Genomic DNA, 24,761 nt, shown 5'->3' with positions numbered 1-24,761 from the left:
TTTAAGAATATTAACGCTTGGAAATGGAATAAGAGATATTGGAGATTCAGCATTTGGTAATTGTTATGCACTTGAATGTATTTATTCTTATGGAGAGTCCAATTGGACCATTTTTTAATGTTACAACAGTTAAAACATATTCAACATATGAAAGCACTACATTCGCTGTCAATACAAACAGTACAAGCACCAGAAGGAAATTACAGTCTAATTTCAATGATTTCATTTTTAGCATCACATACATTAATTCGCATTAATACATTTTCTTAGGTAAATGCAATTTAGTATCGCATACATTCAGTCGAAGTAATACATTTTCAAAATCTAATGTATAGAAAAGAACCATTTATAACATTAATTCCATTTATAAGGTGGAATTGCAATGTACTGCAAGTTTAGCACGTTGGAATGGTGTCAATTTTGATTCATCAATTTCTTCTATAGCAGTTGGATAGGTGCAGGTGTTGGTTTGCTACAGCTGATGCTGGAGCTGGTGCTTGTTGACCCCTTTGTGCTGCAATCTTGGCACGCTGGAATAGAGAGAGGTTTATCTCACCTACTTGAGGTTTGGCAGGTGGTGTTGGTTTATGTGCAGCTACTGGTGATGTAACAGATTACTTGCGCTTGATTGTCTTCTTTGTATAGCAAGCTTTGCATGATGAAATGGTGTCAATTTTGATTCATCAATTTCTTGTTCTTGGGCAGCTGGTGGTTTTGCTTCCAGCTTTGATGTATTTGTTTGTGCTCTTTGTGTTTTTTGTTGGATACTTGCTGAATCATAAAGATAAATGAAAATTTTGCAATCCGTTGTTACTCCTTGAATTCATAATCTTGCATTTGGATCAATCCATTTTGTTTCATTTGATCTAAGAATATGTTGGATCGACTTGAATACTGAGATATTGCATTGCAACTTGCAAACATTGAATTCCAGTATAATCAGCATAATTTTGATATGGCTGAGGAGAATGATATTCAAGATCGAGAATTTTGTGTTTTTAATAATTGAATATATTCTATGCTTCACTAAATCATTTCAAAATGAATTAACGAAATCTTTTTCATATCTATGAACAATTACATTCATCATATATTTATATTGAAACAAAATATATTTATTATGTTTACACAGTTATCATTTATTCGACATATTATAATTATTATTAAAATTTCTTCTCATTTATTTATAGCAATGGATTGCAAACAAATGATAATAATGAACCAACAATTCTCATAATAATTGTATGTATTATCGTTGTTATTGTTATTATAATTTCATTACTTATTATATTATTGATTCGAATTAAAAATAAAAAAGAAGAAATTAACAACAAAATGATAATAACCAAACTACAATACATTCACAACATGAATATCTATTTCAAATATTGAAGAAGGTTCTTTTGCATATGATTTCAGAGAAGATAAATTCATTGAGCATATGTAATTAATATAAATATATATAATGAAATTCTTAATGTAAATGCTTTTAGTTTTGTGTTTTTTCTTTTTAATAACTTTTGAAATAATTTACATTTCTCTTAATATGTTTAATAATTTTAAGTAAATATACTACTTATGTAACTAATAAATATTTTATATTTAGTTATACTATATATAACCAATTATCATTAAAAAAAATTATTAATAATTTATTGTTTTATTTTATTTCATGGTTCTGGTTCATTTACCTTATTGGAAACTTTTTTATTCTTACGCCTGCAACAAATACAGACGCCGATAATCACACCAATGATTACCACGACAACTACAACCACCACAACAATAATGATAATATTTTCTGTTTTTTCCGGATCTTCCCATTCAGCACCCATACATTCTTCAATTGTTGTATTTCTTCTTATACCCAAACCACCAAATGATTCATTTTTATAATCGTATGGAGAGAAAATTGCTTGTACAAGAACACCATCAAAAACATCTTTTCCAAATTTTGGCTCATTTAATCCATAAAAGTAAATGCAATTAAGATTTTCGCAATGTGCAAATGCTTCATCTCCAATTTCTTTTACATTTCCTTCAATTATAATTGTTTTTAAGCCAGTGCAAAAACTAAATGTTCCACTTGGAATTGTTAAGATTTTATATGGAATAGTGATATTAGTGAATTTATAACATTGCTCAAATGCACTGCTTCCAATTTCTTCAAGAGAATTTGGTAGTGGAAAACCTTCTAATTTCACACATCCTTGAAAAGCATTCGACCCAATCAATTCAAGATTATTACCAAGACTGATAGTTATTAAATTTTTGCATGCAAAAAAGGCTGAGGATTTAATAGTAACAATTGATTTTGGAATTGTGATCTTTTCCAATGCATAACAACCTGAAAATGATGAACTACCAAGTGTTTGTAGACTTTCACCAAGAATATTAACATTAATTAGATTCTCACATAATAAAAATGCTGACGAATCAATTTCTTTAACTGAACCTGGAATTTCAAGTTCTTTTAAATTACATTGACTAAAAGCATACCAGCCAATTAATTCAACCTTTTCACCAATTTCAACTGTCTCTAATTTTGGACATCTGTTGAATGCATAATTATTTATTTCAATTACAGAATTACCAATTTTTGCAGAAATTAAATTAGGTGAACCTTCAAAAGCATGTCCGAAAACTACATCTACTCCATCAGCAACAATAACATGAATAGTTTTGTTTATATAAGTTTCATAAGAAGTATCATATTTGTTAGTGAGTGTAAATGTTTGAGTTGATTCATCAAAACCTTGAAGTGACAATACACAAAATACAACTATAAGTGGAATGCAATGTCTCCAAGTAAATGAAACAAGGGAAGCCATCAAAGAAATAGCGGACAAACGAGTTTTTTTGGATGTGGTTAACCGTATTCATTCAATTTCCTTTTGAATTTTCAACAGCTCGGATACTGTTTTCGCTCGAAATCGTTCAAACAATTTGACAAGGTTTCCATGTGAAGACGATCAAACAGCATTCATTTCCCGGTAACCTCAAACGCTTCTGACTTTTGGAGATGTTACAGCTTTTTTGGGAAAATAAACGTTCCTCACAGTTTTGATAAATATAAACGTACATTATTAATGCGCGGGAAATTTGAGCATTACATTCAAACTAAATTCATTAAATAAGAAAATATTTTTAATAAACATAAAACCTTCAAAACTTTGGGAATTTTTATTCTTTAAATCTTTAGTTTTATATCAAGAAATTTAAATGCAAAAAATTCATATTTGAACAAAGTTTGTCAAACCTTGTACCACAACACAAGATGCCCGCCAAAAGCATTCGCAAAAATAATGATCAACATTTCTCTCCATCATTTAATAGTACGCGATTTCAAATCATTCAACGGAGAATTTATTGTTGGACCATTTGATAATTTTTCAGGGATTGTCGGTCCTAATGGCGCAGGAAAATCAAATGTTTTGGATGCGCTTGCTTTTGTTCTATATTTAGACGCATCACCAAGAAGCACAAACTATATTCATCAAGGAGAAGAAGAGATTGAAAGTTGTTCTGTTAAAGTATTCTTTGAAATCAAAGAAAAAGGAGATGTAATGCATCAAATATTCGAACGTCAATATTTCAAATCCAAAGAAAGCAAACATTTTATAAATGACCAAGAAGTTGAAGAAGCTAACTACATCAAAGCTATACGTGAATTTCAAATTGTTCCTTTAGCTTTTGTTAAACAAGCTGATGTTGATGTTGTTGCAAGGAAGACCCCATTAGAGTTAACACAATTATTCGAAGAAATGAGTGGTTCAGCTCAATATGCTGATGATTATGATCGACTTAAATTAGATACAGAATCATCACATGAAGCTGTAAGTCTTCTTGATAAAAGACGTCGAGCTGCACTTTCAGAAAAAAGACATATTTCAGCTCGAAAAGAAGAAGCTGCTAAATACAGATCACTTGCATCTGAAGAAGAAAAACTCCAAATCGAAATGGCACTTTTCCAGCTTTATCATGGCAAAAATCGTGTTGCGAAAGCTGAAGAAGAGAATGATGCACATTATGCGCAAAAATTGGAGATGACTACTAAAGTTGAGAATGCAAGTGCTAAACTTCGTCGAATGGAAAACGAAGCCAACAAAACACATGATGAATATCTTAATGTTGATTCACGTTATCAAGAAATTGAGCAACAACTTCGTAATGTTCGTGCAAATCGACTTCGTGAGAATGAAAAGTTTACAGTTATATCTGAAAGACTCGAATCTACAAAGAACAAAATCGAATCCAATTCTAATGCTCTTACAGAACGCGAAAACAATTTAAATGAAATGAGAAACGAAAGAGAACAAATTATCCAACAAATGTCTGAACTTCCAGTTGTTGAAAAGCTTGAAAAAGAAATAGATGAATATAATTCACTTCGAGAAAGAGCATCACAACAGTTTAGTGATGTAACAAATGACTTAAGAGCAGCTGTTCAAGAACGAAATGCGGCACAACGCGAATTAGATGATATTATTTCACAAAAGGATAGTGAAGAAGCATCATGTCGAAAGATTCAAGATTCGATCAATTCGACAAAAGAAGAATTAAAGAAAACTCAATCGAGATTAGCGCAAATTAAAAAAGAAATACAAAATGTTCGAACAGGTTTATCAATGAAACAACATGAAGATTCAGTTGATGTAGAAAGTCAAAATAAAATGATGCAAAGGATGAGAGATCAACAAAAGAAATTAGAAGAAATTCGTCGATCGAAAGGAACTAATAAAAGAAAAGAAAAGCTTAAAAAAGCAATTCAATCAATGCAACGATTATTTAAAGGTGTTTATGGCCGATTCTTTGACTTATGTAAACCTGCACATCAAAATTATAATATGGCAGTGTTTGCAGGTGCAGGAGGACATGCGGATTCAATTATTGTTCGTGATAAAGAAGTCGCAATTAAATGCATTGATTATCTTAAAGAACAAGGGGCTGGACAAGCATTATTTTTACCTTTAAATTCTCTTGCTCAACCTAAAATCCATTTAAAGTCAAGCGTTAAAATGCTGAGTGCAGTAATGCGCTTTGATAAAATGTATAAACCTGCAGTAGATTATGTTTGTGGGTCTATTGCTTTATGTGATAACTTAACAAAAGCTCGAGAATTAGCATTTAGAGAAAACATTCAAACAGTAACTTTGGATGGTTCAATTGTCGATCCAAGTGGTGTTTTGACTGGTGGTAAAACAAAAGAAGAACCACATTTCGAAAATATCTCAACAGAATCACTTGAAAATGATATTGCACAATTAGAAAGAAACTTAGCGACTTTAGGTGATCAGATTGAAAAGCGAAGAAATGAAATTGAAAATGATGAAGAACAACTTTTATCACTTGAACCACAACAAAAACACATTGAAATGCGAAAGAAAGATCTTGAAGAAAGAATCAAAATACTTGAAGTTAATTTAAGAAATACACAAAGACAAATTACATCAACACAATCAAAGATTAAAACTGCACAAACGAAATTAAATATCAAAAATGAATATGTCCAAAATATGGACTTGAAACAAGCAGAAATTGACAAGTCAATATTTAGAGATTTTTGTCTCAGAACAGGTGTACAAGATATACGTGAATTCGAAGTTACGAGACTTCAAAATTTTGAAGAGCGTTATGCGAAAAGACTTCAATTACAAAGTCGATTATCACAAATCGAAAACTTTATTGCATTAGAAGAGAAACGTGATCCACAATCATCCATTGATTTACTATTAACAAGAAAAGATGAACTTGAAGCACAACTTGAAGAAACACAAAACTCATTATCCTCATTAAATGAACAATATGAACAATTAACAAAAGAATATGAAGAAATTAAACAACAACGAACATCACTTATAGCAGAAGATGAATCTAATCGACAAGAACTCAAGAACAGAAGACGAAAGAATCAAGACTTAATAGAACAACTTGAACAAATTAATGATTCGTATTCAGCAATTGAACATGAGAAAGAAACAGCAATGCAATCATTATCATCAATTTTACAGCAATGTAAATTAACTAATATCCAATTACCACATTTAAATGAAACAGAAGAAGTCGAAATGACTAATACGCCATCATCATTTACACAAGAGATTAACGATAAAAGAGAACTTGAAACAATTGATTTCTCGAAACTTTCTGCGGCTAAACGCGCCGCAGTTTCACAATCTGCTTATAATCAAGCAGTATCTGAATATCAAAATCGTCTTGCAGAGATTCATACAGAATTAAATCAAATTCGACCTGATCTTAAATCAGATGATCGATATACTGAAGTTGAGAAAGAACTTAATAAAATGATCGCTGATCAAGATCAATATAAGAAGAAAGCTAATGAAAACAATAAAGCATTAGAAGAGATCAAACGAAAACGACGTGATACATTCATGAAACTTTATGATGCTGTCGATAAATCGATTGATAAGATTTATAAGAATTTAACAAGAGCACATGGCCATGAAAGTAGAGGTGGTACTGCTTATTTAGTATTGGATGATACTGAAGAGCCTTATTTGGGTGGAATCAAATTCACTGCTATGCCGCCTCATAAAAGATTTAGAGACTTGGAACAATTAAGTGGAGGAGAAAAGGCTGTGGCTTCTTTGGCATTGATCTTGGCTTTGCAAAAAGAAATTGGAGCACCATTCATATTAATGGATGAGCCTGACGCTTCTTTGGATAAGTTAAACCTGAAATCAGCTTCGATTGCGTTAAGAGAAATGGCGTCAACAGCACAAATCATCAGCGTATCGTTAAGAGATCGATTCTTTGAACATGCTGATGTGTTAATTGGTATTTACAAAGATATGGATAGACAATCTTCTGGTGTCGTTACATTAAATTTGAAGAATTTTGTAGAGCAAAACCTTGTAATGGAAGATATTGAATAAACAAATTGATAAAAACATTTTTGTCATTTTGCATCACTTGCGATTTACTTTATTAGATCTTGTGAATGCATTAGATGCGATACTGTAAATATTTTGTATTTGGAGAGTAGTGCATACGAAAAAAATTGTGAGTCAATTCTTTAGATTTTTTGGAGACATAGTAACGACACTTTTTTCTTTTTATTATGACGTCGAACCGTACCTCGTTTACATGCAGTTTCGTCATTTAAATGAAACATTAATGAACAAATATAAAAAACAAATTGAAGAAGCACAAGATAAAGAAACAATCTAAAAAGTATTAAGTGACGCTAAAAAAGAGAATGAGATTGAAAAATTTAATTTAATTTTTGCATAAAAGAAAGTAAAGATTGAACAAAAAGTTTTACAAAATTTAAGCGAAGATCAAAAGAATCAATTAAATGAAGTAAAGACATTAGAAGAAATTGAAGATATTTTAACTAATGCACAAAATGAAAATAATAATGCTGAAGATGGTAAAAATACTAACAATAATAATAACAAGGCTACAATAATTGGAGTATCTGTTGCTGTATGTGTTGTTGTTGTAGCTATTATTGTAATTGTGGTAATTCATAGATAACATAAATCTACATCTTTTGTTCAATTTGAATTTATGGTTATATATTAACGTCTGATTGGTGTGAAAATGTCTGAAATGAAGTGAAAATCTGTCACTCTGACATCTATCGGCCCTTCTCAAAATTGAATGAAGGTCAAACGTACGAGCAATTTTAAGCCAGTTTTCTGGGTGAAAAAATGTAGTTATCAATGAATAAACAATATCCATTCAATACATAATTTTTTTCCTTTATGAATGTATCATGAAAACTCAAAAATCATCAAATTTTAAGAATAATTTCGATTTTGAAAATCTGTGTAAAACTCGAGTTTTTTGATATAATTCGATTGAAACATATGAGCGCATTTATAAGCATACAAAATTTTGTGGAAATTTCCTTTACTGATTCAATTTCACTTTATTTTTATTTGTGAAGATGAATTCAAATTCTATTCCGACATTGACGCAATGCTGCAATACTCTTGGTTTTGATGATGGCATGAAGGTCCACACTGCATGTCGTAGTGCTGAATTTCGTTCCGAAAAATCATTACTCATTCGCATTAATTTAATCAAAAAAATTCATCCAACAATAACTGTAAATCAATTGTGCCAAATTCTCGGCATATCTCCGCGCAAATACTATAAAGCGCATAGAGGTGATGATGTCAACGTTATAAAAGAAAAAATTCCACCACCAGCACAATTACTAACTGAAGAAGAAGAAATTTTCATTATTAATTCTATTTTTAATGCACAATGCCACAATTCTTGTCTCACAGGAAAAGAAGTCAGGGATATTGCATCTGAAGTATATAAGAAAAGGACAGGTATAGATCGTGATTTCAGTCGAGATTGGTGTTTTAATTTTTGTAAAAGACATCAAGATCGAATTACAAAAGTCAAAGTTTCATGCGTAGATGAAGAAAGAGCTTCAATTGATATTGCTCAAGTTCATCAATATATTGCCAATATCGAGCGCATTTTGATTGACCCTCCAAATCCGCATCTATTGATGAATTTCGATGAAACGGGTTTCAGCAAGCGACCAGATAAGGGTAAAACAAAAAGCGTTTTTATATGCAATGATTGTGAAATAAAACCATACTGGAGGGCAACAGTCGAACAGCATCACATATCTCTTGTAGCAGCAATTACAGCTTCATGTCTATCAATACGACCACTTTTACTGTCTACCAGGAAGACTTTTGATCAAGATCTTGAAGAAACTTTCTTTTGTCGATGGGGGACATGCATTTATACTCCTAAGGGATATATGACGCAGGATTCGATGCTATTTTGGGTCAAATATCACCTTGCTCCATATGTTAAATTAATTCGTGATAACATAGAAGGAAACAAGCATTGTGTAATAATCGCTGATGGATGCACGGCACATTTTGGACCCAAAATTGAGCAAGCACTTAATGAAATCGGAGATATCGAATTTATCCCAATTCCGTCTCACTCAAGTCATATAGTTCAAATGCTTGATGTGTCTTTGTTTTCTGCACTGAAGAGAAAATATTCAACAATTTTTGTTGACAAAGCATATTCCAAGTTTACTCAAAAACTTTTAAAAATCAAAAAGGCATGCCAATCCTTCTCAATGAGAATTTGATTCGAAGTTCGTGGGAAGCTGCAGGATTTAAATTGAAAATTCACAATGGTCAAGTAATTGACATTGAATTCGAAGAAGAATTTAGGGATAAATGAATAAGAAAAGCAACACATGAATATGTTGCAGATAACTAAAAATTTATCAACAAGAAATGAAGTGAAATTGAATCAGTAAAGGAAATTTCCACAAAATTTTGTATGCTTATAAATGCGCTCATATGTTTCAATCGAATTATATCAAAAAACTCGAGTTTTACACAGATTTTCAAAATCGAAATTATTCTTAAAATTTGATGATTTTTGAGTTTTCATGATACATTCATAAAGGAAAAAAATTATGTATTGAATGGATATTGTTTATTCATTGATAACTACATTTTTTTCACCCAGAAAACTGGCTTAAAATTGCTCGTACGTTTGACCTTCATTCAATTTTGAGAAGGGCCGATAGATGTCAGAGTGACAGATTTTCACTTCATTTCAGACATTTTCACACCAATCAGACGTTACTATAGTTCATTTGTTCAGAGGAACCGTTTAATATGTGAACATTTCAAACATTCAACGGTTTCTTATTTCAAACCATTTCGATCGTATTTTTTATTTAGAACGTCTTTATCTCCATAAACAATAAAAATTAATTGAAGATAAGCAAATTATAGTTGTACAATATCAAAGTAAATCGCTATTCAAACAAATTTCATATAATCATCAATTTTTTTGATGTAGGCAAAAAAAGCAATATTATCATAATACTTACTCATATAATTGAATTTTATATTGTAGCCATACTATATTTTCTTTGTTAAATAAAAATTTTAATTTCATATATATTTTTTTCAGCCAACAACAGGTTAATTTAAAAAGTTTATATGGTTAGAATTCTGACTTTTTGAATGCTTAGAACTACAAGAAGGATGGAGTCAAACCGGGTTATTCTTATTGGTAACCCAAGTGTTGGGAAAACTGCTCTCATTAATTGTTTACTGAAACAAGAATCAACGGATAATTATGAACCAACAATTGGTGCAGCGTTTTATAATTATACAAAAAAAATTAAAGGAGAAGAATTCAGCATCCAAATTTGGGACACAGCAGGCCAAGAACAGTATCGGTCTCTGGGACCAATTTATTATAGAAATGCAAGAGCTGCAATATTTGTTTATGATGTAAATTCCGTAAGTACTTTTGAAGGAATCCCAACATGGCTTGAAGCATTCAAAAACTCTGTTGGAAGAAGCTCAGTCCTATATCTTGTCGGAAACAAAGTTGATTTGGTTCAAGGATCATCAAAAGTTGATGAAGCTACTGCTCTTAAATATGCTGAAGAAAATGATTTTACGTTTTTCCAGACATCAGCTCTTACTGGGCTTAATGTTGATAGATTATTTCAAAATGTAATGCATAGACTTGCGTCTGAACCAAGTGTACAAATTAGTAGCAAGCTGGAAGTTAATAAAGATGGTAAAAAATGTTGTTAACTAAACGATTTCTATTGATATAATTATTTTGAATATTATTCATCAATTGAAATTTTACTCACATTGATTTTAAAAATTAAGATCTTCTTGAAGTTATAACCAAATCAAGTTGACTATAGAAATTAGGCTTAATGATGTTTTTATTGTATTTTTTTATCGTGGGAACCTCATCCCCACGAACCTTCACAAACTGCTTAGGATTCAGCTTGATTCTTTGTGTTGATTAATCATTTTCAGAATCATACGCGCTTATTCAATGGCTGTTTGCGTTATTTCAATACCATCTCAAATTTAAAATAAAAGTGAATTTTTGAAGTTCGGGTTAATTTTCATTTCACTTAACAAATGGAATCAAAGGCATTTCCAACCACAGAAGGGATTGAAATAAACACCTTGGCCGACGTCGAAAAGACCAAAGAGTGGGAACAATTCAAAGATATCATTACACTCATTGAAAGCCTTTATAATGTGGGTCTCAATGATGAAGAAACGCAGAAAACTATCATTACTAATTTCATTAATTACTTCAGTGCACATAAAGAAGAGCTTCCTCACCTCATACAAATCCTCATAAACTATGTTGATCTTCGTCCTCTCCACCGAAAGTTTTGCACACAACTTATTCGTGAAATTTTCAAAGTTTTACCAGAAGCTGTAACACTTGCTGATCAGGTTTTGGCAGCAGAAGACAATTTGCTTTATATTCTTAGTCAAGAAAAACTTATCCCTGATGAAAAAGAGGGCAGATATGATAGTTCTCTGAAAGAATTGGTATACCAAATCTATCCACAAGACACGGTTCATTACAGCATACTCCTTGATGATCCCACAAATCAAATATTCAAAATCCTCCCACCTAATGCACGTATCAAAGTTGGTCCTCTTAAGCCGTCATATAATGTTTGTAATGAAGAATCAGTTAGTTTGATTTGTTTGGCTGCATTTCATGGTTCAATCAAGTGCTTCAACTACCTTCTTCAAAAAGGCGCCAAAATGACCGAGGAACTTCCTCTTTATGCATGCGCAGGAGGACATGAAGGAATTGTTGTTTTTTTGGCTCAAAATGGCGTTCCGTTTTCTCATTCTTGTCTCATAGTTGCAGCTCATTTCCATCGTTACAACATACTTCAATTTCTCTTCGACAATCTCCCTGAAAAAATAATGTTACTCAATATTCCTTTGAAATACCAGAACTATCGCACATTCTTCTTCTTGCTCTTAAAGGGTGTTCCTGTCATCAAAGCGGTCGAAGATGAATCATTTACCACTATCCTTCATGATGCTGCTCAATATTGCTCTCCTCAATTTGTTAAGTACATCATGAATTTGGACTACATTAGTGCTTCAGAGCCAACTTTCGGGAAGAAATTTACTCCACTCTTCACTGCCATTATGGGTGGACAGCTCGAAAGCATCAGATACCTTGTTGAAGAGAAGAATTCTGATGTCAATGCTCAATGTGAAAGTCACGATACTCCAGTATGGTGGTCAACTATGTACGGCACTCTTGAAATTGTCAAATATTTCGTTGAACAACAAAATTATGAATTCATTCAAATACTTGAGTCCATTACTCCCCTTATGTGTGCTGTCAATTATTCGAAGACTGAGATCTCAAAATACTTAATTGAGAAACTTCACATGGATCCAAACGCTGAAAATCCAGTTGGTCTTAACAGCCTCCATATTGCATGCAAATCAGGCTCACTTAAAATCGTTAAATATCTCCTTGAAAACAAATTGGTTGACAAAGAGAAGAAATCGGGGGAGAATATGACACCTCTCTGGATTGCTGCTATCACAGACCATGTCGAAGTTCTTCAATACCTTCATCAAGAGCAGCACTGTGATCCATTTTGCACTGATGCAAATCACAACATCCCACCTGTTTTGGCTTCAATCAGTGGAAACATGGAAATTCTTGCTTACTACATTGACAATAAGGTTGTAGATATTAACTACCAGAATGAGATCGCAGGGTATACATTCCTCCACTTTGCAGCCCAAAAGCCTGAACTTTATGATATGGTCAAGTATTTGCTTGATCATGGTGCAAATCCAAATATTGTCGGTAAAGATGGAAACACACCACTTCACGTTGCCGTCATGAAGAACGAAGAGGATATTGATAATGTTGAGATACTTGTTGAATCAGGTGCAGATACTGAAATCTTAAGTGACGAAGGATTCACCCCTCTTCATGTTGCTTATATTTTGGGTCGAATTGATTCATTTATATATCTTGTTAAACATGGTGCTAACATTAATGCAAAAATGGGTGATGGAGAAACAATGTTTGAAAATGCCTGCAAGGATCAAAACATTGATACCATTAAATTCCTTATTAAATATGATTCTATTGATACTGAGATTGGTTCAAATGGAATCACTCCATTCCTAGCTGCTGTCATAAGAGGTGATATCATTGTTGTCAAATATCTCTGTGAAAAAACTAAATGCAACAAACATGCGACAACACCAGATGGATACAGTCCTTTGTTCAATGCAATTAAAAATAAGCAATTCCAAATTGTCGATTACCTGTTGCAAGTTCAACACTTTGATAAGAATGAAAGAGATCCAAAGACTGGATTGACACTCCTTCACGAAGCTGCAATGGCACAGTCATTGCAAATTGTTCAATATCTTGTTGAACAAGAACATCTCGATGTCAATGCCCTCTCAAATGAAGGAACAACTCCATTATACTATGCTTCATTTATGGGTGCCAAAGATATTGTTGAATACTTACTCCAAAACAAGGCAACAACACACCTTAAAAACCATGATTTGCAACCAATTGATGTAGTATGTCATTCAAAGACAGCAGACAAGAGCGTTGCTAAAGATATTGAGAATCTTTTATCCAAGTATAAAGAAGCTTCTTAAAATCTTTTTGAATATTTTCCTTTAAAATATTATTTATTTCCTAACTTCAATATGGTTGGGATTTTGCCAACGGTTAAAGTTTTAGTGTGGTTTCGAGATCTTGATGTGATGTCGCAAGAGCTCTCAATGAAAATCCACTCATTGGTATGACCACCAAACTGGTTCTGAAGTTGGTTCTTTCCTTCAGGTGTGATGAGGTTATGGCCCTATAATTAAGCTTTAGCTATAGATTCTATTGATTTCTTTCTAGTTATTTTATCATTTATTTTTATATTAGTAGAAGTAGCAAATAAAAATCTGGATATAACTTCTACTGCTAATAAATAACAATATTTTGCATCTGTTTTAGTGGTTTCAGCATAACCATATAAATTTTTTTTTATTCTTTACAATATGTATTAAATTTAATAGGCTTTTTTTTAGCTTCAAAAACTTCATGTGCCAACACATCATTCAATTTTATAATAATCGTTCTAATATAAAATTCATAATGCTCTGGGATTGATTTTCGCCCAATTTTTCCATTTATAGGTGTTATTTTTTCATTTTCGATATAATTTTTAATAATATTATATTCAAATCGTTAATAATTTATAGAACCTTTATTGTTATATTGTTAACCTGTTATTCTCTCTGAAATGTTATCTATAAAATAATTAACTATATTGTTGTATGTATCAAATAAGTGCTCTGTACCAGTATTAAATTCAGGAGTAAATTTAACCTCCTCATTATATTTTTCATCTAGAAAATTAATGAAATTTTGAAGATACAAATCACCTTTTGATGTTGAATTTTGATTATTTAATTCATTCCTAATTATTGTTTCGAATAAATTTCGTATCTCTCTTTATCTTTTATTGAATGGATCCATCATATAAAAGAATAAAAATGAAATAAATTATTTTTTATTATTTGTATACACTTAATAAATGGTCATCTATTTTTCCTGTTTTTTTACCAACCATTGAATTTAATATTTTAGTAGTTATTACTAAATCGTCTGATAATTTATTACCATCAAATAATATTACATCACCAATTTCATAATCTGCGGTATTATTTACTCTAAAATAAAAATCTCCATGTGAAGCGTAATCAATAGTATCTTGTAAAATTTCTACTTCTCTTTTAATAAGTTCACCTATTGAAGCTTTATATCCAGTTACATGTTTAGCTACACAAATACATAAATATTTTTTATAAGTGCCTGTAGTTTTAACTGATGGAATACAATCAGTTGATGTAGTATTTGTAACATATTTACCTTTATTGGTTATAGTATAAACATTACCTGTTAAAAATACTGGTGAACCAATTTGAAATTGTGTTAAATCTTCTGTAACAGGAGCATAATGAATAATAGTTGTATATATTCGTTCAATATATCCATCACCTTCATACGTACTATATGTAGTTGCAATAATATATGATGAAGCACTCATATCATCATAAGTATCATCATTTTGTTTCTTTTTTGTCACTGAATCAAAATATAATCTTCCATATTGTGTATAATTGATTGTATTATCTGTATAAATTCTCCCTAATAATTTTTATGTATTTCCTGATTTTTCTATTAGACTTGGATAAGTGTGATAACAAGTTATCTCTGTGACATTCAATCTATTACAATCTAATATATCTTTTTCTTGAATAAAACTGAAACCATATATCTGTTAATTTGGTTTTATCAATAAATTATCATCAGAAGTATAATCAGCACCATATTAATTTTTATCGTGCATATCTATATATGGACCTGTTTCTAAAACACCATCATTTTTAATAACTGCAATTGAGGGTACACTAATATCTACATTCGAATATGAAGGATATGAATTTGAAGCAAAACCATTAATTGTTGAACATGTTATATTTTCTGTATTTGATGCTGTAAAAATATCTGTTATATCATTCTAACTATGTGTATGACAGATCAATGGGAAAAAACTTACATTGATGGAATACATTGATCTTGAAGAGTCAATTTCATTTCTGTATATATTGATTTTTTATTTTTCCCTTGTAAGTGTTGTAAAATCGCAATTGATTTCTGATCGAGTTCCATTTTGAACTTTTCGATAATTTTAAACGTATATTTTTGCCAATTTTCTATCGAAAAAGTTCAAATATCTTATTATATCTAATTTTTTATGAAACTTCATATTCATAAAAAATAAAATGTTATATTCATATATTATTTATATATATTTATTGATAATTAAATATGCTCACATATGGAGATGCTACACTTAGGGTTGGACACCCTATATTTTAGTTGTATCTACATTATTTATAGTCGCACATTGAATATTCCCGTTACTTCCAAAACTTGATGATGGACCAGTTTTTGATTTAAAATCTAATGAATTAGTATTATCAGTAATTCTATATGTATCATTTTTATCATAACTTGCATTATAATGCATATCAATATATTGACCAACTTCTACAACACCGTCATCTTGTAATGTAATAATAGAAGGTACATATAATTTTGTATCCCATTTACCACTATCTGCAGTTGATGATTGAAATCCATATAATGAAGTAACTTGTACATCCCCATTTACTGTTAAATCATTATTTATTGTGTTATGAGTATGACTTTTTGTAGAATATTTTCATCTGATGGTGATATGTTATAATATAATTGAAATATTGTTATCGAAGTTAAATTATCAAATTTTTCTGTTATTTGATCATGTGTTGGATAATTTTCTGGAACTTCTTGTTAGTCATCTTGATCAATAATTTCAGGAGCAGTAACAACATTAGTTTTTATACCTTTCATAGCATTCTCAATACTAAACATTGATAAAAAATGATTTTAATTTAATAAATCAATAATAATTCTGACATAAAATATTCTGGTTCAATTTCTTTACCATTCATTTCTTTAAATCATATTTTAAAATTTGGTTTTCTACTTTTATATTCATATTTCTTATATTTAGTTCTATTTTCATTCGTATAAATACAAAAATAATCTTCATAATGATCACGTTCTATGAAATCAGCATGAATTGAAACATCAGATACTAAGTAATCCTTAAATTTACACTTACATTGTTGTACTACAATATATCTAGGATTTTGTGAATCGACAAATTCAGGGGAAAAACGGTTTTCTTTTTGTGAAGTACGAAAATACGTTTTAGTCACAGGTTTAAGCATTTATAAAAAATAAAGTTTGCCATGCGACCGAACAATAACCGTCACTTTTTGACTACTCAACCTCCGACCAAATAATAACCGCGGACAATTTGTGCAGGATATACGAAGTTTTTGATAGGTTTATGCATAAACTATTATCACTAATGGGCTGGGTCGAAAAGAAAAAAAAAATTTCATCAGAAAAACCGAAAAATAAAGATAATATCTTAAAAATTAATTGCAGGTGAATTAAATATGATGGTACATCCTTACGGGGGCGATCAACTCTTAAAACTTTTAATGAACTAGTGGGTAAAACAATTACCCAATTTTTTTATGAGAAATAAGTATTTTAACTGTTTCTATATAACCATTTTCTGATGCTATTGAAAGTGGTGTTTCAAACAATTCAAATAATTTCCGTATAAAATTTTGGTAAATTAAATTATTAAAATCAATATTAAATCAAGCATATAAACAGTTTTAAAATTGATATCGTTACTTTTTTGTTGGAGAAATATTTTAACTACTTCTGCTTGACCATAAAAACATGCAATACATAACGCAATAAAATATAATTTAAATAGAATCCAAATAATATTTTGAATCATAAAATTATCAAAAATAAACTTTAAAAAAATCAAGTAAATATCTTCAGCATTTATATCAATTCCTTTTTGCTCAAGAAAAAGTTTAACTATTTCTGTGTGACCACATAAAGATTCTATCATAAGTGATGAAAAAAATATTTCAAATAATTTTGAAATATCATTTTTAAATATCAAATTATTAAAATAAATTTCAAATAAAACAAATAAATATCTTTAGCATTTATATCAATTCTTTCTTGTTCAAGAAGTAATTTAACAACATCTATGTGACCATTAAAAGATGCCATCATGAGTGGCGTTTTAAATATTTAGAATAATTTCCAATATTATTATGATATATTAAGTTATTTTTATAGATTTTAAATAAATCTAATAAAAATTTTTAATATTAATATCAATCCCTTCTTGTTCAAGAAGCATTTTAACAATATCTGCATTACCCATCGAGCAAGCAAAAAGCAGAACATAATTAAAATATATAAATAGACATAAAGCATTTTTTTAAAATAAATTCGTAAAATAAATATTTTATAAAATAAAAAAAATATCTTTCGGATAGTCTTTAATTTCTTTACTAATGTCAAGAACATATTTAACAAATTCAATATTTTGAGAAATTGTAGCTGGAAAAAGAATATAATTTGGAATATTTTTTTTGAAGAAAAGTTTATATGAATAACATCTAACAAAATTAAATGTAAATTCCATAAGTACTTTTGAAGGAATCCCAAAATGGCTTGAAGCATTCAAAAATTCTGTTGGAAGAAGCTCAGTCCTATATCTTGTCGGAAACAAAGTTGATTTGGTTCAAGGATCATCAAAAGTTGATGAAGCTACTGCTCTTAAATATGCTGAAGAAAATGACTTTACGTTTTTCCAGACATCAGCTCTTACTGGGCTTAATGTTGATAGATTATTTCAAAATGTAATGCATAGACTTGCGTCTGAACCAAGTGTACAAATTAGTAGCAAGCTGGAAGTTAATAAAGATGGCAAAAAATGTTGTTAACTAAACGATTTATATTGATATAATTATTTTGAATATTATTCATCAATTGAAATTTTACTCACATTGATTTTAAAAATTAAGATCTTCTTGAAGTTATAACCAAATCAAGTTGACTATAGAAATTAGGCTTAATGATGTTTTTATTGTATTTTTTTAACATGAAAATTTTATCACCGAAATGACGATAACCGTTTTAATCATCCATGGGGAGCGAACCATCAAAAACGCCAAATGCATATTGTACACTAGTTTCGCCTCCCACTAACGAAAACGAAAGTGGAATTTACATAAACTCTAATCGTTTAAACGAAAATTTTGGAGAACCTATCAGAACATTTCAAACACTTCCTTCTGTTTGCACAATCCCAGAAATAATAGAATGTGGTGCGCTTAAATATAAAGAACGTGATTGTGTTGGAGAAAGAACATTATTCAAAGATGGATCTTTTGGGAAGTTTAAATGGATTTCATATAATGAATTTTACAAGAAATGTTTAAACTTTGCTGCTGGACTTCAATCTCTTGGTATAAAGAATGGAGACAAGGTTGCAATTTATTCCAAGTCTTGCATCCCATGGCAAATTTCACAATTTGGAATTCAATTCATCGGAGCAATTCCAGTTGTAATTCCTGGATTATTGAGAAAGTCATTAAAATACATTATATCCCATGCATCATGCAAAGCATTAATAATTGATGGTATAAATGCAAAAGAAACAAACGAAATTTTCTCAGAAATTGATGTCGAGTTAAAAATAACATTTACTCATTTTTCAAATGAATCTTACGCATTTGATGATATCATTCAAATGGGTATTGAAAACAAAAATTTCCAACGATTTTACCCATCGCCAGAAGATACATCCATGATAATGTACAATTATGGGTCGGACGATAAACCTAAAGGTTGTATCCTTACGCATCAATCAATCATTGCAGGCTCAGCTTGCTTGGGAGCAATTCGATGTTCAGTTACTACCAAAGATACATACTTTTCTTACTTACCACTTGCTCATATCTTTGAGTATAGCGCTCAGCTTATTATGTTTGTTCAAGGAGCTCGCATAGGCTTCTACACAGGCACCAGCAGTCAGATTTTTGTTGATTGTAAGGAACTTCAGCCAACTATTATGTGCGGTGTACCTCGAATATTTAATCGCATTTATGACGCCATCAATGAATTCATTAAGGAACGACCTTTCTTAGTTAGGGCTTTCATAACGTGGACTCTTAAATACAAAAACGAGTCTTTAATGAGCGGTGATCCACATTCTTTCTTTCTTGATATTGTTTTACTCAAGCGTTTCAAAGATTTACTTGGCGGTAGAGTAAAGCTTTTAATTTGCGGCGGGGCACCCCTGATTTCTGAAGTCTTCGATTTGATTCGTGCTGCTATTACGCCCAATATATTAATGGGCTATGGCTTAACAGAAACATGTGCATCTGGTTGTGTTCAAGAAGTAGGTGCACAACATAACAATTCAGTAGGGCCTGTTTCACTTTCAATTGACATGAAATTCCGAGCCGTTGAAGGTATGAATTATGATCCACGATCAGAATCTCCCTCAGGCGAGTTAATGTTTCGTGGTCCACCATTATTTAGTGGGTATTATCACGATTCTCAAAAAACATCAGAAAGTTTTATTGATGGCTGGTATGCCACTGGTGATATTGGTATATTAACATCCGACGGCCAAGTACAAATCATTGACCGAGTAAGACAAGTAGTTAAACTTAGCCATGGAGAATTCATATCATTATCAAATCTTCACGAAATTTATTCCAAGGCCTATGGGGTTAAATCTATCTTTGTCTATGCTGATTCTCATCATAGCCATCCTGTTGCAGTGGTAGTTCCTACTGAACGATGTATCAAAGATTGGGATTTGCGACTTGGAATTTCGTCTTTTGTCGATAGTAAAATTGCAAAGCGCGAAATGCTCGGATACCTTAAAGAACGTGCTACTGCAATGAATTTGCGGAGTTCTGAACATATTCTGAATCTGATTCTCGAAAACCAAGAATTGATACAAATGGTATCAAAGGAAAATGAAGACTCAACACAAAATAAGAACCAAGTGCTGAGGGCAAAATATGAATCGCGCTTATTGGAATTGTATGATGAAGAAAACATCGAATAAATATTTTTATGTGTTTAGTAAAATGTTAATGTATTTCTCTCTTTATTTAACTTAGAAACATAACACTATGTATGAGATTAATGGAAGAAAGATCACATAAATTGAAATCATAAATTCATGTTTTTTTGGATATAATTTCATAACATTTCTTCATATTATGTTTCTTTTTTTAAATTTCTGCTTAATTTGTTGAGCACATTTCAGTGTAAAAGTACAATTGCTTCAAACAGAATTCAATTTGCAAAAATTAAAATATCAATTATGTATATTTAATAATATTTAGTTTTCATTTTGCTCTATTTCTTCTTCCTCTTCTTCACTTTCGGTTTCATCTGATTCAAGATTTGGCGCTTTCGAATGTGATTTGGTAATTAATGATGTCTTCGTGGATTTAAGCCATTTCTTTGCTGTTTCCTTCGCCTTTTGATCTTCTTCTTTGAATTTGTCCAAATGTTGTTTTCTTTCTTTTTCCAAAGCTTCCTGAAGATGGGTCCATTTAAATCCATGGAGATATTTAACATTCCAAATATTGTATTGCCATCGGCCTCTTAGACCTGTTGTCTGTGAATTCAATGCTTTTTCAACATTTTTTGCATCTGACTTTTTTTCAAATTCAATCCATCCATCAACATAAACTCTTCCTTTTTTTCCACCTTTACTCAGTCGTTTTTTATACTTCCATAAAGGTTCTTTTCGAAGATAAATTCTATTTACAGGTCCATATTGTTTCATAATATAACGCACTTTGGAAGCTTTCATACCAAGTGGAATAGATGAAAGATAAACAAGCCCTGATTTATCTTTAATTTCATTTGGTTCTTGTTCGTCTTCCATTTGTATATGACATGTGATGTGAAACTCTGGTCAGAGAGAAAAATCTCCTAAAACTAACATATTATTAATAACTATAGATTTTTATTTCATAAATATGAAACATTTTGTAGAAGTGGGATTGAAATAGGCCTTAGTTATTGAAATATGAATTAACAGTTTTCTAATTCATGGTGAAGCGTCTTCATTTTGATAAATTCAACTACCTTTTCTTGACCATTCTCAGATGCAACTATAAGTGCTGTTTTAAATAATTTAAATGATTTCCATATATTATTTCGAAACAGCAAATTATTAAGATAAATAATAAACTGAATATATTAATATTTTTAATATTAATTTTAATTCCTTTTTGCTCAAGAAGTAATTTAACTATTTCTATTTCACCTTTCTGAGATGCTAAAATAAGTACTGTATTTGATAAATTAAATAATTTTCAAGTAAAATTTTGATATATCAATACCTCAATATAAAATTTAAATATAATCATTGAATATTTCTAGAATTAATTATAATTTTTTTTTTGTTTAATAAGTAATTTAACAATTTCTATGTTACCTATTTCTAATGCCCTCATAAGTGGTTAAATAATAATAATATATATAATCTGCAATTATAATTATACATATATCAACTTATCGAAATTAATTTTAAATATAGAAAATTCTAATTATATTAAATTACAATCAATAATTAATCAATGATTAATTCATTTGACTCAATAAGATACCTCCTTTAATTGTTTCTAAGGCACCGATCACTTTTTGAAAATGTTACGAAATAACCATCGTTCTTGTATCGTTTTTTACCGATCAAAATTAATTGAATTTATATTTGTAAAGTATTCAATTACAATAGCAAAGAGACCGTTTATGTGACAAAACATGTTTCGGCTGGGTGGTATGATCTTGGCTGGAGGTACCATTAACGTCTCCCGCAAGATGGGGCTTAGCGGTAGGTATATGATAATGCGGTCGGGACAATCCCAGGGACCCTAGGGTCCAACCCCACCATCAGCTCGCTCCGCTTGCTACAAAAATCATTTTTGATTTTCGTATACTTATACAATTTTCTCAATAATTTGATTACCTTATTTATTCGAAATTCGATGAACGTCCTATTTTCTTCATTCCGTTTTTGAATTTGTTTCACAGACTTCACGCCATAAATAATTATAAAAATATGTTCATTGTTTTATTATTATTATTATTATTATTATTATTATTATTATTATTATTATTATTATTATTATTATTATTATTATTATTATTATTATTATTATTATTATTATTATTATTATTATTATTATTATTATTATTATTATTATTATTATTATTATTATTATTATTATTATATATTATTATTATTATTATTATTATTATTATTATGTATGTATTATTATTATTATTATTATGTATTATTATTATTATTATTATTATTATTATTATTATTATTGTATTATTATTATTATTATTATTATTATTATTATTATTATTATGTATTATTATTATGTATTATGTGTATTATTATTATTATTATTGTGTGTGTGTGTATTATTATTATGTATGTATTGTGTATGTATTATTATTATTATTATTATTATTATGTATGTATTATTATGTATTGTGTATGTGTGTGTGTATTATTATTATTATTATGTGTGTGTGTATGTATGTATTATTATTATTATTATTATTATTATTATTATTATTATTATTATTATTATTATATATTATTATTATTATTATGTATGTTATTATTATTGTATTATTATGTGTGTATTATTATTATTATTATTATTATTATTATTATTATTATTATTATTATTATGTATTATTATTATTATTATTATTATTATGTATGTATGTATTATTATTATTATTATTATGTATGTGTATGTTATTATTATTATTATTATTATTATTATTATTATTATTATTATTATGTATTATGTATTATGTATTATTATTATTATTATTATTATGTATTATTATTATTATTATTATTATTATTATGTATTATTATTATTATTATTATTATTATTATTATTATTATTATTATTATTATTATTATTATTATTATTATTATTATTATTATTATTATTATTATTATTATTATTATTATTATTATTATTATTATTATTATTATTATTATTATTATTTATTTTTTTTTTTATTTTTTATTTCTTATTTTGTAGGTAGCCTATTTATTAAATCCTGTAATATTTTCTTATTCCTATCTTTTTCTGTTACATCTTTAGATATTATGTTATCGTTAGGTTTATATTATAAAATTCTATTTTTATTAGCCTATAAATTTATTTAATGTTCTAACCATTTTTTTCACATTTTTGTTAAATTTTTCTTGTTGTTCTTTACTTAACTGAAATTTTTTCAGTCCTTTTTTAATTATATTTCAAACACCCCAGTCCATTTATAAATTATGAAAAAATATTTTCATTTTTATTAATGTATTATAATAATATGCAATCTAAAAATGAACAAAATGATCAAGGTAATGTTGAAGCTTATTTTGTTCGTCTTAAAGACTTAATTTCTAAAAATGATGGTACTCGTTTTTTTATTTCTAAGAACTGAAGATTGTCATGATCAAAATGCATGATATAATCAATCTCAAGAAACTAGACTAAGAATTACACATGATGATCATATGATTTCACAAATAACTGAATATTTTATTAATTATATAATTAGGATAACTGTACAATTATCAAAAGCTTATAATTCTAGTAATTATAGCTAAAATATTTATAGGTTTTAAGAGTTCTAATCAATTATTAGATCAATTACAAATTATGTCTAATAATATTTCTACTAATTATCAACGACTTGTATGTTCTTGTGAAGGTTATTGTTATAACAATTTTATAAAATAAAACCTAATGCTGAAAAGAAAACTAGGAAATATACACATTCTCTATATGAAAATGTTTCATAATATTCTCAATCTGTTTGTGGTCCTTATGTTGATTTGAAAACAATTGCAGATGGAAATAAACATGATAACGAATTTGAGATGAATCTTCCATTTGAAGATATATTAGCTTTACAAGCATTTGACATATGCACAAATAGATTAGTTGGTGATATTGAATTAAAGTTTTATGTTAAACAAAATGGTTTAGTATAGTGTCAAGTATATCCACGTAAAATTAAAGAAGTTAAAGAATTATCAGAAGATTCTTCAATTAATGCTACATTTAATAATTTACTATTATTTACTCATGGTTTTACTCAAATAGGTAATTGTGTTAATTTAATTACTACATTTAAATAATAATAAATAATTTGATTCTTGTGAACTTTCTGAAACAATATAATCAGCAAAATATGTTTCTATTTGCAAATTAAGTATATCTTCATAAATTCTTCCAAATTCTTTTAAAAACAGAAAACAAGCATCAACATTAAAATCCCGAATTTGAGAAAAAAATGAAAAATATAATAATCGGCAAACAATACAAAAAAACGTGTATGGATAATTTTTATCAAATAAACCAAAGACTTCAGAAACAGAT

General features: G+C 29.2%; 7 protein-coding genes across 7 annotated transcripts; 5 read left to right on the top strand and 2 right to left on the bottom strand.

The window, feature by feature from the left end:
• Positions 1–1,670: 1,670 nt before the first annotated feature.
• Positions 1,671–2,831, bottom strand: GO595_010245 (leucine-rich repeat protein; the record flags this gene model as incomplete). Its single annotated transcript, XM_067912903.1, has 1 exon — positions 1,671–2,831. One exon carries the CDS (start codon positions 2,829–2,831, stop codon positions 1,671–1,673), a length of 1,161 nt encoding a protein of 386 aa, XP_067768983.1.
• A 474-nt stretch (positions 2,832–3,305) lies between these two features.
• GO595_010244 (structural maintenance of chromosomes protein 1) lies at positions 3,306–6,899 on the top strand (the record flags this gene model as incomplete). Its single annotated transcript, XM_067912901.1, has 1 exon — positions 3,306–6,899. One exon carries the CDS (start codon positions 3,306–3,308, stop codon positions 6,897–6,899), a length of 3,594 nt encoding a protein of 1,197 aa, XP_067768982.1.
• Positions 6,900–7,918: 1,019 nt separating this feature from the next.
• Positions 7,919–9,103, top strand: GO595_010243 (putative transposase; the record flags this gene model as incomplete). Its single annotated transcript, XM_067912900.1, has 1 exon — positions 7,919–9,103. One exon carries the CDS (start codon positions 7,919–7,921, stop codon positions 9,101–9,103), a length of 1,185 nt encoding a protein of 394 aa, XP_067768981.1.
• Positions 9,104–9,998: 895 nt separating this feature from the next.
• GO595_010242 (small GTP-binding protein) lies at positions 9,999–10,583 on the top strand (the record flags this gene model as incomplete). The annotated part of the gene is made up of 1 exon (XM_067912899.1): positions 9,999–10,583. The coding sequence occupies one exon, from the start codon at positions 9,999–10,001 to the stop codon at positions 10,581–10,583; it is 585 nt and encodes a 194-aa protein (XP_067768980.1).
• A 345-nt stretch (positions 10,584–10,928) lies between these two features.
• On the top strand, positions 10,929–13,472 carry GO595_010241 (ankyrin repeat protein; the record flags this gene model as incomplete). Its single annotated transcript, XM_067912898.1, has 1 exon — positions 10,929–13,472. The coding sequence occupies one exon, from the start codon at positions 10,929–10,931 to the stop codon at positions 13,470–13,472; it is 2,544 nt and encodes an 847-aa protein (XP_067768979.1).
• Positions 13,473–18,454: 4,982 nt separating this feature from the next.
• On the top strand, positions 18,455–20,392 carry GO595_010240 (AMP-binding enzyme family protein; the record flags this gene model as incomplete). The annotated part of the gene is made up of 1 exon (XM_067912897.1): positions 18,455–20,392. The coding sequence occupies one exon, from the start codon at positions 18,455–18,457 to the stop codon at positions 20,390–20,392; it is 1,938 nt and encodes a 645-aa protein (XP_067768978.1).
• Positions 20,393–20,671: 279 nt separating this feature from the next.
• On the bottom strand, positions 20,672–21,226 carry GO595_010239 (pre-rRNA-processing protein esf2; the record flags this gene model as incomplete). The annotated part of the gene is made up of 1 exon (XM_067912896.1): positions 20,672–21,226. The coding sequence occupies one exon, from the start codon at positions 21,224–21,226 to the stop codon at positions 20,672–20,674; it is 555 nt and encodes a 184-aa protein (XP_067768977.1).
• Positions 21,227–24,761: the final 3,535 nt, after the last annotated feature.

The sequence above is a fragment of the Histomonas meleagridis genome, assembly GCF_020186115.1.
Source record: "Histomonas meleagridis strain 2922-C6/04-10x chromosome Unknown scaffold_61, whole genome shotgun sequence".
NCBI lineage: Eukaryota > Parabasalia > Tritrichomonadida > Dientamoebidae > Histomonas > Histomonas meleagridis.
Note: the sequence above shows the minus strand (reverse complement) of the source record. Positions and strands in the feature narration are given on the sequence as shown.